The sequence below is a fragment of the Phalaenopsis equestris genome, unplaced genomic scaffold (assembly GCF_001263595.1).
Source record: "Phalaenopsis equestris unplaced genomic scaffold, ASM126359v1 Scaffold000002, whole genome shotgun sequence".
Lineage (NCBI taxonomy): Eukaryota > Viridiplantae > Streptophyta > Magnoliopsida > Asparagales > Orchidaceae > Phalaenopsis > Phalaenopsis equestris.
Window position 1 is genome coordinate 15,330,857 of NW_018164444.1, and position 17,129 is coordinate 15,347,985.

A 17,129-nucleotide genomic window follows, 5' to 3' on the forward strand; every position below is an offset into this window, starting at 1 on the left:
GACAATTCTACCATATAATTTGTAAGAAAAATTTAAAAAGTCACTCTAAATTTAACAATAACAAATTATTAACCAATGATATACATTAATAATTATTTTAAAATTTATTAAGTAAGTTAAAAATTTCTAAAATATGTTTATTCATTACTTAACTATTAAATCATTACATTTAAATTTATTTAATTATATATAAATTAACTATTAATTAGTAAACAATTAAATTAATAAAGTATTTATACACCACTTCCCCTCTCCGCCCAAAACCCTAGCCTCACCCTTTCTCGCTCAAACTTCACATCCCCGCCTAAACCCTCGCTTTTCTCGCTCCCCCTCCCCCTCCCGGTTTCGCTCAAAACCATCGCCTTCCTCAACGACGGGATCGCGGATTACGTAGACCACCGAAACTTCCATCTTTCTCATCCTTACGCTCCACCGCTACCAGAAACCATTGAGGAAGGTAAGCCTGTTCGCCCCATTCTTTCTCTTCGCTCGTCCCAGATTTACTAAATCCGACGTTTCAAGGGATTCACGAAATCCCAGATTTACGGCGAATCGGCGTCATTTTTAGGATTTACCAAATCTCAGGATTTATGGAGATTTATTTTTCTGTTTGGCAGGATTTAGCCTAAATCTTGCTTGACGGCTACCGAGCTGCCCCTAAAAGAGCCTAAGTTCTCCCCTTGAACTTTTTTTTTCGAGGTGCAACCATGAGACCTCCAAGAACTTCAGGCGGTGGGTTCAGGGGCCGGAGTGATGGAGGCGGCGGTAGGGGCCGAGGAAGAGGTGGTGGAGGTAGAGGCGGAGGAGGTAGAGGCGAAGGAAGAGGCGGCGGGAGAGGCCGTGGATTTGGCGGCGGCCGAGGAGCTGGCCGAGGTGGTACGAGGGGGAGAGGTGGCCGTGGGGGGATGAAAGGCGGAAGCAAGGTCGTAGTGATGCCTCATCGACATGATGGTGTTTTCGTAGCGAAGGGAAAGGAAGACGCCCTCTGTACTAAGAACATGGTTCCCGGTGAATCCGTCTATGGGGAGAAACGTGTTTCTGTTCAGGTGATCGGCTAAGATCTAGATGAACTTTGCTCGGTGATATTTGCATATTTTAGTGGTTTCCTCGTTGTGCGAAGATTCGCTTATGACGGCTCTAGTTCTGGATGGTTGTATTATTATTATTTTTTTTCTGTTGAGTTTTATATGTTTATTGTTTTCTTATTTCAGACTGAGGACGGAACTAAGATGGAGTACAGGGTGTGGAATCCATTTAGGTCGAAACTTGCAGCAGCGATTCTTGGTGGTGTTGATAATATTTGGATCGTGAGTTTGCTTCCATATTATTCAAGTTAATCGATGCACATATCTTCACTTCGGATGTTGATAAAAAAAAGATTTTTCTTATTCAAACAGCTTCTTTCTTCTTTGCATTAACATTATCAAGCAATTTATTTTTTGTTTACTAAGTTATCTCTATTTGGTAAAATGTTTTTGATATGGAAAGTTCTGTGTGCATCTGCTTTCACAATTAGCAATAAATTTAAAATTAAAGTTAATATTCAATTTAACTTAGTTATAACAATCATTGTCTTATTTTTGTTTTGTCTATCTGTGAGCGTAACTTTGGAGCAAAAAAAGAGAATTTTTTTTAAAATAGCTATAGACTCTTCTTAATTGAATTTGGAAGGGAGCCTCTCTAATTAAAAATTAAGAAAAATGGCAAATTCATTCTGCTAAATGGATGATTTTTGTGGGTATTCTTTTACAGTACAGCTTTTAAAGTTGCCCATTATGCTAGTGATTCCTATCAGCTACAATTTTTTTTACTTTTAGTTTCTCATGTTCATTTTAATCAATCTAAAGGAAATTTTTTTGACCCAGTCAATCTCAAATTTCAATTCTATCATCCACGCTTGGTTTTATAAATCGTTCTCCATCATTTCAAGTTTGTAATAAAATAAAATAAAATCACAGAGATGCTATAATATGTGAGGAATTTAGAGGAGCAATAGTTTTTTATAAATTGTATCAGGTAGCTCCCCAAGTGATAAATTTTCAATGACAAAATTACCCAGTTAGAGTTGCATCTGAATTATTTATAAGAAATTTAATGATATATTTTGTCTTTTATATTTAACTGATTTCCAAATTTGAATTCACGTTACTGCAAGTCAAGTTAAATAGAATTTGGTTGTAATCAGTTGTATGATGGTAGGTGCTGAAAATCATAATATTTTAATGTTAAAAAGATTGTGGTGATTGAATTATTAGAAGCACAGATAGAAAATTATGTAAATTCCATTGAAAAAGTTATAAAAGTGAGTGAACATATTTTTTCAAGTTTTAGAGCTATGAATATTAAATAAAAAAATTATTTTTTGGCCGGGCTCTTGTTTTTCTTAATTTACAATTCATCTGAAAATAATACCAACATTAAGAATCAATGAAACAGTGCGACCAAGAGCAAAAAATAAATACATTATTTTCTTAACTAAAGAGAAAAATTGACATGAAAATCTGTTCGTAAAATAAAAAAAAACTGTTTTTCATACCCATAAATTAATTCAATTTGAACACAATTTATACGGAACTTTTTATGCTAAAGGAATGCAGTCTTCCTCCAATAAAGCATTGTCATGGTTGTTTTTTTTAATGAAATGGTCGATTGACTTACTCTACTCTCATATTACAGTAGCCTACTTTGAATCATTTGGAACATGACATTATTTTTCATCATTTATACAGTTATTTTAAATAAACATAATATTCTATTCTGCCTAAAAGAAGTCGGTTGCTGTTGCAGGCGATACAAAAGTACAAAACATTGAAAAGTGTCGAGCAAGATTGGGTTAGATTAGAAATTATTTGAGATAGGGTGATGTTTCGAACTGTATTCTTATTTATAAATCCACCCTGAATTTCTTTTTCATTACTCAAGATATAGCCTAAACACCTGTATTGACTGCTTTTGATTGATTTAAATTGACATAGGAAACAAAAGTGTATAAATTGCTCTTTTAACAGTCTACTTTTGATGCCACACTATATCATCATTTCTAAACTTGCTCGAGTCGCCTTGTTTGTTGCTCTCATTTATGTGGTATCGCTTCTAAAGTTTAGTTAGGAAGGGCGTTTTTTTTTTTTTAAATTTTACCTCCAATGCCCCTTGAACTATATAGCCAGTCAGTTTTCTTTGAATGAAAGTTCTTTTTGTTATTTTTAATTTTGATCATCCTATTTACACAAACCAAACTTTCTATTTAAGTAGGCCTGGAAAGGCATTTATATAACTCAATTATTTATATTTGCAATGTATGCTGTATTTAAATGCTCAGTTTTGTTTGGTTCAAATATTACATTTTATTTTTGGGGAGATGAGGTTTCGGGTGCTCAAATCTATTATATCACATAGAAATACCATTATTTTAACTTTTAAAAAGTCATAATACAGTTTTTCATGCACAAGTAAGGTGAGATGTACCTAAAAGTTAAAGTTTAGGTGTTAGATATGTAACTGTATAAGAATTGAGTGGTATGTATGTAAGTCTTCCTTTTTTTATGAAGGCCTTGACAGTTTTATTTAAGTTTTTGAATATAAAAAATATCTTATCTTCTCCATCTTATCGCTTTTCTATCAATTTTACACCACTCACGAACTTCATCCATGCTTACATTTATTCTAAGTTTTTATTCTCTTCTAGGCTCCTGGCTCTCGGGTTCTCTACCTTGGAGCTGCATCAGGGACTACAGTATCACATGTTTCTGATATTGTTGGACCGGTAAGTCTCTTCCTTTGTAACAAATTAGGCTTTCTTTCAGCTCATTATTGTCTCATTTAAACGCGTTTGGAACTTGGCAGACTGGTGTGGTCTATGCTGTTGAATTCTCGAATAGAAGTGGTAGGGACCTCGTAAATATGGCGAAAAAACGCACGAATGTTATACCAATAATTGAAGATGCCAGACATCCTACTAGATATCGGATGTTAGTTGGAATGGTGGATGTTATTTTTTCTGATGTTGCTCAGCCGGATCAGGTATATGTTTTTCCTTTACATATGAATATCAGAAAACATGGCATCTTTTTTTCATTCTCAGTTCGGTTTATTTAGATATTATTTGTTACTTAAATATTATTGTTTAGTTTTTTTTATTAACTTTATTGCTGATTAAACTCTTTATTGTATATTGATAAATCATTTTGTTAATACCTGCTTTAGCTATTTTCATCCCTAGTTTCATTTTCATGTAAATCTGCGTGGAACACGTTTTGATAATTTTGCACGCAAACACTCAATTTTTCCTAGGATGATGTCTAATTTTCTTTTCAGCAAAAAAAAAAAAAAAGTGCTTGAGAATTTGTTACATTAATATAATTTTGTATTTTATCTGTTTTTCATAAAGGTTAACTGCAGCACTGAACTGTTGGTTTCTGATATGATTTTTTTTAATCACAATTTCACAAAAATGAGGTTTTTTTGCAGATTTGCTTCTGTTTTTCTTCTTATTACACATAACGGGTTATGCACATTGAGCATGATATGGTTCTTGAGCTTTGACTTAACTGTCTTGGTATGCATTTTTTATATTATTATCAGGCACATGATGAACTACTCGGATTCCCCTTCTGGATATCATATGGATGATGAAGTTCGAGTTTCTGATGCAAATATGTATGCAATTTCTAGATTTTTTGGAATGATAAAACACCTTTTTTTTCCTCTTTTTATAGGTTTCTCTCAAAAATGAAAAGTGTACGAGTGACTAGTTTTAAGTACAATATTCTATTTGAAGGTCAATGTCATCAGCTATTTATCACCTGGCATCCACAAGTCATTTTTGCTACGCGCGTATATGTTTATTAATTTCATAAAAGATGAACATGTTAAAATTTATACTCAGTTTTATCATCAAATTAAGAACCTCTTAATAACACAGTATAATTTTGTTAGAACAATGCTATATATTACTAGCTTACAGGTTTTGCATGCTCTTTTATATTTAAAATAATAAACTTTTTTGTAATTCTTCTTTGAACACGACAATTCTATCATGGAAGAATGTTTAGTTGATAATATATTTTATCATGATATTTACTTGCTGTATTTTTTTCATATGGGCTTGCTGTAGCTGATAAGAATTAAATAGTTCGTTTGTAAGTCGTAAAATTTATTAATGCTAGATGCATACTAATTGGTTTTCTTTTTATTTATATATTGACGAAAGGTACTTTATATATGTACTCATGATGTTTACTCTTTTGTATTGATCTTTCATTAGTCATTTCTTGAAATTCATTTTTTGACCTCATGAAAAGTTCCTTCATATAACAATGTTTGAATTTCTTTTTTGGTTGGTTTTTATATCCTGTTCTGAAATAATGGTAAACTTTTTAGGTCATCTTTTGTTCTATCAGATTTCTTTGAACCATGCCTTATCAATAATAATGTATCATTTTCATTATGAGTCTTAAGATAAGAAGTTCTAAGATAAATAATACAGTGAAACATTGTCGTAAAATTAGATAGGGGTACCTAAAAGTCACATAAAATTATTTTTATGAGTAAACTTTGAGATTTCAATATTTGGGATGCTCTTGAAAGAGCTAATTCTATCTAAGATAAAATGATAAGCATTATTAGCACAAAATAAGTGAGATAAACTAATGGGCATTAAAAGATGTACTTGGAGAATCAAAAAGAAAAGTTTTTATAAATAATAAGAGTTGGTGGTGAAATAATAATGTGCAATAAAAGATAAAATTGAAGTTATTATAAATATTTATTTAAATGTAAAATATTCAAGAACTAAGAAATCTATCAGGTAGCCCGTAGGAGGTTTAAGAGAATAGTTTGTGATGCTATGAATTATGTTTTTAATTTATTTATAATAATTAGATACTAAAGAGTGAAAAATATTTGTATAAAAGAGCCAAACTAAGATAAAAAAAAGTAAAGATGAAAATAAACAAAGTGCTTTTCTTGGATGTTATTAGGTGAATGAGTTATTTTAATAAAATTTTTAATTAAGTTTATGAAAATACGATAAATTGTAGTAATCTTAATATCATTAATAATATTTTTTTTTGCTATTTCATTAGTAAAAATAAGTTAAGGAGACTTTAAAGAAAATTAATGGTGTAAAATCAGCAAGCCCTGATTAAATCCCAATTGAAGTGTGGAAATTATTAGGAGATTTCATAGTTTATTGGTTTAATAAACTCGTTAATATTATTTTAAAAATTAAAAAAAATGATGCTTAAGGAGGGAGGAAAGAGTATTTTGGTCCCATTTTTAAGAATGAAGGGGATGCACAATTGTGTGCAAATTATAGAGGAATTAAGTTAATGTGTCGTGCTGTAAAATTGTGGGAGATAGTAATTGAACATAGGTTAGGACATGATACAAATATTTCTCGTAATCAGTTTGGATTTATGTCGGACAAGTCTACCATGGAAGCTATATATTTATTGAGAGATTTGATAAAAGAGTAGAAAAAGTGTAAGGAGAATTTGCATATGATTTTTTATTGATTTAAAAAAGCTTGCGATACTGTTTCGAGAGAAGTTTTATGGAGAGGAAAATAAAAATTTTGATATGACTTATATTTAAGTCATTAAAGATATGTATACTAGAGTTGTTATTTGTGTTTGAACAGAGGGATTGTGGGAGGATTGACCAAGTATTTTCCTATTTCAGTTGAATTACATCAAGGATTGACTTTAAGCCCATATATATATATATATATATATATATATCTTTTTAGTTATGAATGTTTTTTTTTGGGCATTTACTGGAGGATGTACCTTGATGTATGTTTTTCGCTTATGATATCTCTCTTGTGGATAAGAATACAGAAAATGTTCAGGAAAAACTTGAATTATGGAGGTCTACTTGGAGGCTAAAGGCCTTCATTTGAGTAGATCTAAAACTAAATACATGGAATGTAATTTTAGTAGTAGTAGCTCTAGTTTCGTATTTGTGACTATAATTGATCAAATCATTAAAAGGTGTGAACGCTGTAGATAGCTCTAGTTTCGTATTTGTAACTATAGTTCATATTTGTAACTATAACTCTAGTTTCATATTTGTAACTATAGGTGATCAAATCATTAAAAGTTGTGAAAGTTGTAGATAGATATCTCGAGTCTGATGTTCAAAGTGATGATGATATAGATGGGGATGTTATTAGTAGAATTTAAGTTGGCTGGTTGAAGTGGAGGAATGCATCAATGCATCGGGCTTATTGTTGCTTATTGTTTGATAGAAAAATGCCACTTAGACTTAAAAAGAAAATTTTATATGATAATGGTGAGACATGCAATGCTTTATGGCGCAGAATGCTGGCTTTAAAAGAGACGCATATAATAAGGTTACGTGTTGCTGAGATGATTCTTTAGGTGGATGAGTGACTTGATATTTGGAGCAAAAGCGCAAAACAAAGTTAAGTGTTGCTGAAATGAGAATGCTTAGGTGGATGAGTTGCTTGACACGTAGAGACAAAATGCAAAACAAATCTATCTATGAAAGAATTGATGTAGCTCTAATGGTAGACAAGATTAGAGAGAGTCGTCTTAGATGGTTTGATCATATTAAATGTCGATCATTTGATGATCCGGTTAGGAGCGTAGATGTTTTAGATTCAACTTACTTTAAGAAAGACAAATGTAGACCTAAAAAGACTTGGACATATTGTATAACAATGTTCTTAATCTATTAGATTTAAATGACAATGTGACACTCAATAGGATATAATGGAGAAAAAGAATCCATCTAGACGATTACACTTAATTGGATAAAGACTTCTTCTTCATCTTGCTGTATGATGTTATTTTCATGTACCCTTTATATAAAAATAATGATATATAATACCAAGCATTATATCGTGCTTTGAATATTATCCATAAGTTAATTGATTTTATCAAGTAGCATCCGTGTGTGAATGTTTGTTCTTGAATTAAATGGTTTCTTATTGTGATATTTCATGAGTTTCTTCTTGCAGCATCTATTTTGGCTGGTGATTATTTTCAGTGTCAATGCTTGCGGATAGTTTTCAGTCTTTTTCCCTTCTCATGGTATCATTCCTTTTTTTTCTTCTAAAGTAATATTTATATGGATTTTAAATAAATACTGAGTTAGGCAAAAGTCTTTTTTGTGTTTGGACTGGATTAGCTCTTTTGGTGAATGCGAGTCTAAATATACTGTAAACAAAAAATACAACTTTTATCGTTCATTGATACATCTTAAAAATCTTTTACGACACTACTTTTATTTCAATGAGCCACATGCCAATTTGGTTGTAGCTTTGTTTGCTGGTTTTCAGAAATTTATGGTGGGAACCAACTTTCTGTATCCAAAGCTTTTCTAGGTTTTGATACCTTGAAGAAAGCTTCTGTTAAATGTTCTCCAATGCAAAAAATGTTTATAATACCTCCGATATTCTTCAATAAAATCTACTTTTCCTACAACATTTTTTTAAAGGGATTTTGCTTCTTTTTCTGCTTTTTTCTATTTGAGTCTTTATTTAACTTATTTCTGTGGTGGTAGGAAAGTTGCACTATCACTTTAGTCTGTGTTCTGTAATGATTTTTGAAGGTGCTTTCCATATTTTTAGAATGTGGCATGTTAAAAACACTTTCTTTTTATAACGCATATTGGACTGATTTTTTGCATGGTATAACTCTTCTTAGCTACTATGACATTTTGAGTGAATAAAATTTAGTTTATCTACTTGGTGATTGTTATGGTATATCCATTATAGATTTGTTTTTTTATTGTGCAGTGGTGCTTGTCAGAGTTGCAATTTTTTATTCTTGTTTTGAATTATCTTTTGTTATTCTATGCATGACATTATTTTCTTGAGAATTGAAGTAATCCAAACTATTTCAAAGCTCTGCCTTGTCAATCTCTCACTTTAGTTAAAAATTATTATGTTCATAATGGTTTAGGTTTGAGGAGCATTGTTAGCCGAAACTCAATTTTCACTAGTTAAGTCAAATAATTACATTAGCAGTGATAGCCAAAACTGCATATAGTTGCCATATGTATGCCTAAAAGAACATAATAATATTTACAAAAATTTCACTTAATTTTCATGTAGTTATCTAACTCCTGAACTTTAATTTTATGTGTATGTTACTTTATCTATGCCTGAAAAACTGCATTCATATTTTAAAGTTAAAATGGTGGTTTTGTTGGATATGTTATTAAAGATGTGAGTGGTATAAATGTAAAAGATAGAGTTTAGATGTTAGATATGTAAATACTTAAGACTTGGGTGGTATGTATGTGAAAGTCCCTGAAAGAAAAAGCTTTAAAAGATGTATAAAATTACTAAAAGCAAAAAAACAAAAAAACAAAAAAAAATTATTTTTGAAACGACAATAATGTGGTGAGGAGTTTGTGTAGGCGAGTGATGAATTGAGAGGAAAATAAAGAGGAAAAGTGAGAAGGATAGAGCGAACGAGTGGGGGTTGTGGGTGTCTGACGTGCAGCGAGGATGATTAGATTTGTTGGGCAGTGCAATGCAGATGAGGAGTAACCTTGTCAAAGACAACCAAGGGAGAGCATGTAGAGAGTTGTGTCAGATGAGAGGGAGATCCCATTGGGATAACTGCGTGAGTGAAGAACGAGAAAGGAGAAGAAGAGGGAGATTTGGTCTGCTGGAGGGGAGATGCGGTGGACGGAGATATGAGAGGCTCTAGGTATGGTCCTCTCCCACCAATAGTAGGGGAGGTGGATCGAAGAGTGGTATTAGTGTTGGATGGGTTCAGTTCAAGCCCATGGAGGGCTTAGGCAAGATTTGGAAGCATCTGGGTGGAAATGCATTTTTGGAGGCTGACGGCTCGGCTAGGGCCGTTAATGGAGGTTTGGTCAATCATGGAGAAGTTCATGCTTTCAACAAAGTGGAGAATCATGACATTGCAACAATCACAACGTCCATTATGGCCCCAACCGTGAGGCTGAATGATGCAGCCTCTGTTCCATGTGCTGAGAAGAGCATTATCACCTTTTGGATGGTAAATCCGTAAAAATGCAAGAGACTTTCATTTGTATTGATGCAACCATACACAAAACCAACAAGTTTTTCATGAAATTGAAGTGCATAAACATAATTTTATGCAAATTGGAGTAGTGGAGCAGCCACCTATCACACATAATGATGCACCCATGAAGGAAATGACACAAACAATTGAAAATACCTTGTGCAGAGCTTTAGGTACAAAGTCCATTACCGAGAATCATCTTAATGAGGTGCGAAATTCAATGTTTGGAGACCAATGTGATGTCATTTTGGGACTGCAGGAGATGGTGAATGAAGATTTTCCTGCAGGTGTAGAAATTCATGATGCTACTATGCATGATATTGACTGGTCTGCACACTGCATACCAGGTGTTCGAGGAAATGCCCCTTACCTGGATAGGGCTGATCGCATGCTGGATTTTGGCCGGCAAGATTTGGATTTACTGGATGTCGGACTCCTAGTTGCATGTGTGCAAACCGCTCGAGGGAATGCCTCTCCCGCAAGTTCAGCAAACGCTGGACTGTTTTTTGGGCAAAACCGAGCAGGATTTCAACACAGGTTCATGCACATAAGGTTCTCTAGGTAATGTTATTGGTGGATCCCATCCCTCCATTGCCAATAACCATAGGTCTAATGCATGACAACGACTAGATCACTTAAAAATTGATCACATCTAAGATAGCTACAACATTTCACTGTTGAGATTGGTGTTTTTTTAAATCAAATGGATGCAATTTCCAACCTTTGCAAGTTATACAAGGCGATTGTTGGGAAACTTCTAGGGCGAAAGTTGCATTACATAGTCCTTCAAAGAGTACTTAATCACATATGGTCTCATATTGGGGTTCTAAAGATTATCTTGCTAAATTTTGATTTTGTTTGCATTTTTCAAACAATCCCAGCATGTGATATCGTGCTTATTCGAGGACCTTGGATAGTTGCAGGCTGCATTGTTGGTGTGGATAAATGATCTCCTAATTTCAAGTTAAATTCGCTGCAAGGTATTTCTTCATCCTTATGAGTATGATTCCCGCATCTTCGACTCCATTGGTGGTATAGTTGCAACATTACTCGCATTGCTACCATGCTCGGCCAACCCTTATGTCTCGATGCTAACACATGCAATCGGGGACTCAATTTATATGCTTGGATTTGTATCTGAATGAACCTATCCATAAAATTGCCTATCGTTGTGTGGGTTGACACGCATGATGAGAGAATATTTTCAACCGTTGAGTATGAAATCATCCCACATATTTGCCACATATTTGCTTCAATTATGGAATGCTTGGGCATAAGTAGACCAATGCAAAGAAAGAAACCAAAAACCAATCCTTTGTAAGTGTTTGTGACCCTCTTGACACTCAAACTCCTGCATTCATTACATACAAATCTACTCAATCCGTGAGCACCAACTATAGAGCTGATATGTCCATTGAATAACATGCCCATCGGTTGGGGCACAAGATGAAGGCAACATCACCAATGTTTTTGCTTTATGGTACTCATTTGTGCATTCTCACTAAGATGGACATGGAGGACCCCTGCTCGATCTTCGGCTTTGGAACAAAGCTTCGACGGGAAGCTCCTAATATGGGTGACTCAACTGCTCCTAAACCAACTAGTTAATTGCACCATAAACACCATCTCCACATGGTGACTCTCCCCAACTTGGGGAATCTATGGTGGTTGATGCCAACAAAGGGAACACACTTCTTTAGTACGCTCACTCACCTTCTAAGGCCAAGGATAAGGGCCATGTATAGTTGGAAGTGGCGATAGTGATGGAGGACATTGTGGCACAGTTGAGGGCGTAAACCTTCTAATTTGGATGTAGAAATGGAACCCCTCCTTATGAGCATCAAAATGGAGGTTGATGCTAGCAAAGAGAACGCTCTTCTTCAGTATGCTCGCTCACCTTCTAAGGCCAAGAATAAGGCTAGACACGTTTGGAAGTGCAACAACCATGGAGGATGAAGGTGGCACAAGTGAGGTGTGTAAACCTTCTAATTTGGATCTAGAAATGGAAGTCCCTCCTTGTGAGGATCAAAATGCTGATTTGGTTGGGCAACAATTGGCACAAGATATTTGTGTTTCTGCAAGTGTGGAAATATACCCCCCTCTATTGCACTAAATAAGGAAGATAATTAAACATGCACTCTAGATGTTTATGGAAATGCCACAACAAATCTTCTTAATGAATCAAGGGACTTTTTGGGTCAGTCCATGATGCATGATGGACAAGGGAGCAATCACTTTGTTCAATACAATGGAATCTTCAATATAGGAGCAGGATTCTCTAATTAGGAGTGTAAACAAGCCGAGCTTGAGCAAACGCTGGCTCGGCTCGTGTTTAGCTCGTTTTCTTGGGGAGCCGAACATGAGCTGTTTGCAAAAAAACGAGATGTTTTGACATCTCTAGTATTTAAGTCGTATGACATTATGGGTAGAGGCGAGATTTAAATCTTATTTTTTATATTAAATTATTCATTTAAATGGAATTTAATATATTTATTCTATTTTTTAACTCATAATTTTGATTGTTTATAAATCTCTGTAGTCTTGTAGTCAATTAAATAATTTAAAATTAATACTCACAAATTGTTGGGGAAGGTCTATGCTCGTGTTTTTGTTAGAATAAATCTATCAAAATAATTACCAAATGGTGTTTGGGTTCGTGGAAAACAAGACAATTTTTTCCAACCTGTTAAATATGAGGGAATTAGCCAACTTTGGTTTAAATGCGAGATTGTTGGTCACAAAGATGAAAATTGCAACATATGTGCCAACTCCTTCCGAATCCAAAAATCCCATCAAAACCAAACTCGACGTAGTATTGTGGTTCTGTGGAGGCCCATCGAAACTCTGTTGTTGCCACTGAGGTTGGTAATGCACTCAAAAGTGACAACCGCGATGAGAATTGTCGGGCGGGGACTGATCACCAACCCACACACCAAATTGAAGAGGTTGCACATGAATGCACTCAAAAGTGACAACCGTGATGAGAATTGTCGGGCGGGGATTGATCACCAACCCACCCACCAAATTGAAGAGGTTGCACATGATGACACATCTTATGTCCCAAGGATTCTTGGCTCGAGAAGGAAAACCATGTTGAAGGGAAAGACCCCAAAGGCAATATAATCAGTGACTGCAACATTATCCCATGTCACGGTGTTGCTCCAAAATTCAAATTTTTAGTTAATGGTGAACGTAAGGAACGTGGAGATAACTCTCAAGAGGCCTCTCATGATGTTGAACAGACGCAGAACACTGACCCAAGGTGGTTGCCTCATAATCTCTAGCACGAACAATTTCTCACCAGGGAATGTCCAGAGGGCTGAGTTGCCTATCTCTTGAGGTTCTAAGCCGATAGGAGGCGGGCATTGAAGAACTGAGTTGCCTCATAATCTCTAGCACAAAAAAAAAAAATTTCACCTGGGAATGTTTAGAGGACTGAGTTGCCTATCTCCTGAGGTTCTAAGCCAATAGGAGGCGGGCATTGAAGGAACGGATCTCCAATGCCCACTTCAACAAAGAATCCAACTGGGCCCCATTGAGCATATCCCAAGGAAGAGAAAAGTGAACTTGTTGGCAGCGGGGATGTCTCCCCTTTAGTGAATCATTGTTCTCGGTCTTAAGGTGGAATTGTAGGGGTGCTCGCGAAGCTGCGGTTGGAAACCACCTCAACCATCTTATTTGCAGTTACGACATCCATTTGATTGGGTATTATGGAAACAAAGGTGGAGAATCTTGATAGGAAGGATGTGGATATCTCAATGAAAAAATCAACCCACTTACGCTCATCCACACTGCACTACCCAACAAATTCGGTTGTCCTCTCTGCACGTCAGATCCTCGCAACCCCCACTCGGTTGCTCTATTCTTTTTCTCTTCTTCTCTATTTAACTAGCATAAATTTTGAGAAGCACAATGATTAAAAATGTTTTTTTTTTAAATGAGCTTTTGTAGGTAAAATTTCAAAATGGTAAAATTGGTATGTTTATAATTATTATGACCGGTCACAAGTAGGGTTGTCAAAACGGCTCGTTGTTCGCGAACAGCTCATGTTCTACTCGTTAAGAAGCTTGTGTTCGGCTTGTTTTGGCTCGAAATACTACTAATCAATTATATATATGTATATATATATATATAATATTTGATGAGTGTTTTTTTTTTTAAATTTAATTATTTACAAGGCTACAAAAATTTATAATCAATTAAAAGTATTAATTAATAAAATAGAATAAAAATTATTAAATTAGATTCAAATGATGTTTTAATATAAATAATAATTTTTAAATCTTTTCCTAACCCTAATCCTTAACATCTTACGGGTACGTGATGAGGGTTGACAAAACGACTCTTTGTTCGTGAACGGCTCGTGTTTGGCTTGTTTACACCCCTAGTCACAAGTCAAAATCGGTATAGAAATACTAATTCTGACATCATATTACCCCTTAGAAGCCAGCCATCATTAGAAGCAGATGCACAAAGCCACCAGCAAGGAATAGAGTCTAAACAATATAATACGTTAATTGTAGTGAGAAAATAATTCAGAAATGATTATTTAGAGAAGAAAATGTTCCATATCTGATAAGTTTTTCCAGTTGGAAACTTTACTCCAAATTGCATGACATATCTAGTGAAATAGAATTATTGTAAACGTTACAGAATAGTTAAACCTCATGTTTTTTTCAATAGAGTAGGTCTTAGTCTTATCTTTTTTGTTGTAAAAAAAATTTGATAAAAGTTGGGCTTGAGAAAAATGTGGTCGCCAAAGGTAAGATGTTGTCTTTTCTGTTTGAAACTTGACTTTTATAGAAGTGTATGAGTGACTATTTATCAATGGAAGCTTGCGAACTAGATGCTTTTCATGAAGCTTTTGTCTTGTCCTTGATTGTGGAGTTTAAGTTATATAGATATATGCATGGTGCCTTTACGTACATGCCTCCCCACCCTAATCCTATATATTTACATATCTAACACCTTATACCACCAAAAACTTTCATATCACATAAAAAAAAAAAAAAAACTATTTTAACTTTTAAAAACATAATACACCTTTTCATGCATACTAGATGGCATGTGTGCAAAAAATGAAGTTCAGGAGTTAGATATGCAAGTGCATAAGAATTGAGTGGTATGCGTGTAAATCTTCCGAATTATATTAATGGCCACTCCCTGCTTTTTTTATTCTTAAATCTTGGTTGGCCTAACAATTGCTCTTCGTCAAATACTTTAAGTAGTAGTTTTTATTTTTTCTGATGCTGCAAATGACTATATTTTCAGTTGATCAACGTGAATGAAATCCTGTTTATGTAATCTGTTATTTTATTTTATTTTTTTATTGGAACCTATAGACACTTGAGTTGTTTCAGTTTGTTATTTATTATTTTCTGTTAACTCTATTGCAATGTTACAGGCAAGGATATTAGCTTTAAATGCTTCATTTTTCCTCAAAAATGAGGGTCATTTTGTCATCTCAATTAAGGTATTTGACATTTTCTGATCACATATTCCCTTTCTAAAATTACTTCTTTTTTCACCCTTTAAATTCTTTCTTGGATATTTTTATGTTGAAATGATATTTTATTCCCTAGGAATTTTTGGCTAACTTATATAATTTTTTAGGGCATTTAATCACATGCTACCCAATTTCTATTATTTACATACCTAAAACCTAAAGTTTACTTTTTAGATTTATACCACGCAAATCTTTCATATCATTTCAAAAATACAACTATTTTGACTTTTAAAAGGTAAAATGCACAGTTTTATGCATAAATAAAGTGGTCTATATATAAAATTACATAATTTGATATTGAGCCGTTGCGTGGAGTGGCTTAAGAGCCTCAAAGTGATTTGAAGCATAAACCTCAAAAATCAACAAATTGCACAAAGTAAAGAGTGTTTTATTAATTTCAAAATAATAAAAGGTAATATATTAATATCTTATCCTATATTCCTATTAATGCATTAAAATTAACATCCTAATATAAGAAAAGCAATAGATTGTTCAAATTAAAAAAAAATAATAATGTCTTAACAATATAAACATTAAATCATAAAATATAATAACAATTATATAAACATCGATTAAGCCATAATAATTTAACAATTAGTTAGACATAATATATATATAAAGGTTTTGATGTTAGACATAAGAATTGAGCGGTAAAACTTCCATTTTTAACTTTTTAACATCTAAAGACTTCTCTTTTTTCAGGCCAATTGTATCGACTCCACAGTGCCTGCTGAGGCAGTGTTTGCTCAGGAAGTGAAGAAACTTCAAGCCGATCAGTTCAAACCCTTCGAGCAGGTTACTCTTGAGCCTTTTGAACGTGACCATGCCTGTGTGGTTGGTGCTTACAGGGTGCCAAAGAAGAAGAAGCATGTGGAATCTTAAGAATTATTTGTGTGGATTTATTTCTATTTTTATCATTCCTCTTTTTTTTTTGAAGTTTAGTGCCTGTTTATTTGAATTGTTGGTACCCATTATCGCTCAACTTAGTTGCAGTCTGTTGAAGAATTAGAAGCCTTTTGATTTTGTAATGGTCACCGTTTAGTTTTTGTCCGGATTAATGTTCTTATTTACTGTGATCCAGTGCTTGCTAAATAATGTTGCTACTGTTATATTTGAGATAATCACATGCATAGAACTCAAAGCTTAGGTGTTTACACAATAGCTTCTTTTTTTTCTCTTTCTCCCACCCTTTATGTATATATAGATGACATTGAAGTATTATTTTTATGAAGGGCTTTGTAATATTAACTTTAGTAAGATCAACCTACTTATTTACATATAATTCTAGGGTTTGTTAATTTGTGAAGCTTAGTTTTTGAAGAATATGAACATATGTAATTTTATTATGTAATTTGAATTCATTTATGTTAATATTTTTGTATAAATTTATAATTGTTGGAAAACTTTGGTGAATCATAAAATGCTAAATCATCAAGAGAAACAAAAATAAAGTGCAGAAATTTATTTTGATTTATAATTTTTTTGTTGTTATTGGTGATGGTTAATTGTCATTCCTCATGCCAATTAATCGTCGAATTTTCATACCATCCTACCCTAGAATCTTGTGAGGACGTCAGGGAAAGTTTGATTTGTCG

General features: G+C 33.8%; 1 protein-coding gene across 1 annotated transcript; it reads left to right on the top strand.

Moving 5' to 3' along the window:
- The first annotated feature begins 246 nt into the window (after window positions 1-246).
- Window positions 247-16,684, top strand: LOC110024849 (mediator of RNA polymerase II transcription subunit 36a-like). Its single transcript, XM_020725027.1, has 7 exons — window positions 247-457; window positions 618-1,046; window positions 1,212-1,307; window positions 3,686-3,763; window positions 3,844-4,020; window positions 15,433-15,501; window positions 16,237-16,684. Exons 2-7 carry the CDS (start codon window positions 708-710, stop codon window positions 16,414-16,416), a joined length of 939 nt encoding a protein of 312 aa, XP_020580686.1. The 5' UTR covers window positions 247-457; window positions 618-707; the 3' UTR covers window positions 16,417-16,684.
- The last annotated feature ends 445 nt before the right edge of the window (window positions 16,685-17,129 follow it).

Excerpts from the sequence above, each read along its gene's own strand:
- LOC110024849 (XM_020725027.1), top strand. The coding sequence starts at position 708 with ATGAGACCTCCAAGAACTTCAGGCGGTGGGTTCAGGGGCCGGAGTGAT. Across the intron at positions 3,764-3,843 it reads TTTCTGATATTGTTGGACCG|ACTGGTGTGGTCTATGCTGT; the intron begins GTAAGTCTCTTC and ends GGAACTTGGCAG. Across the intron at positions 4,021-15,432 it reads ATGTTGCTCAGCCGGATCAG|GCAAGGATATTAGCTTTAAA; the intron begins GTATATGTTTTT and ends GCAATGTTACAG.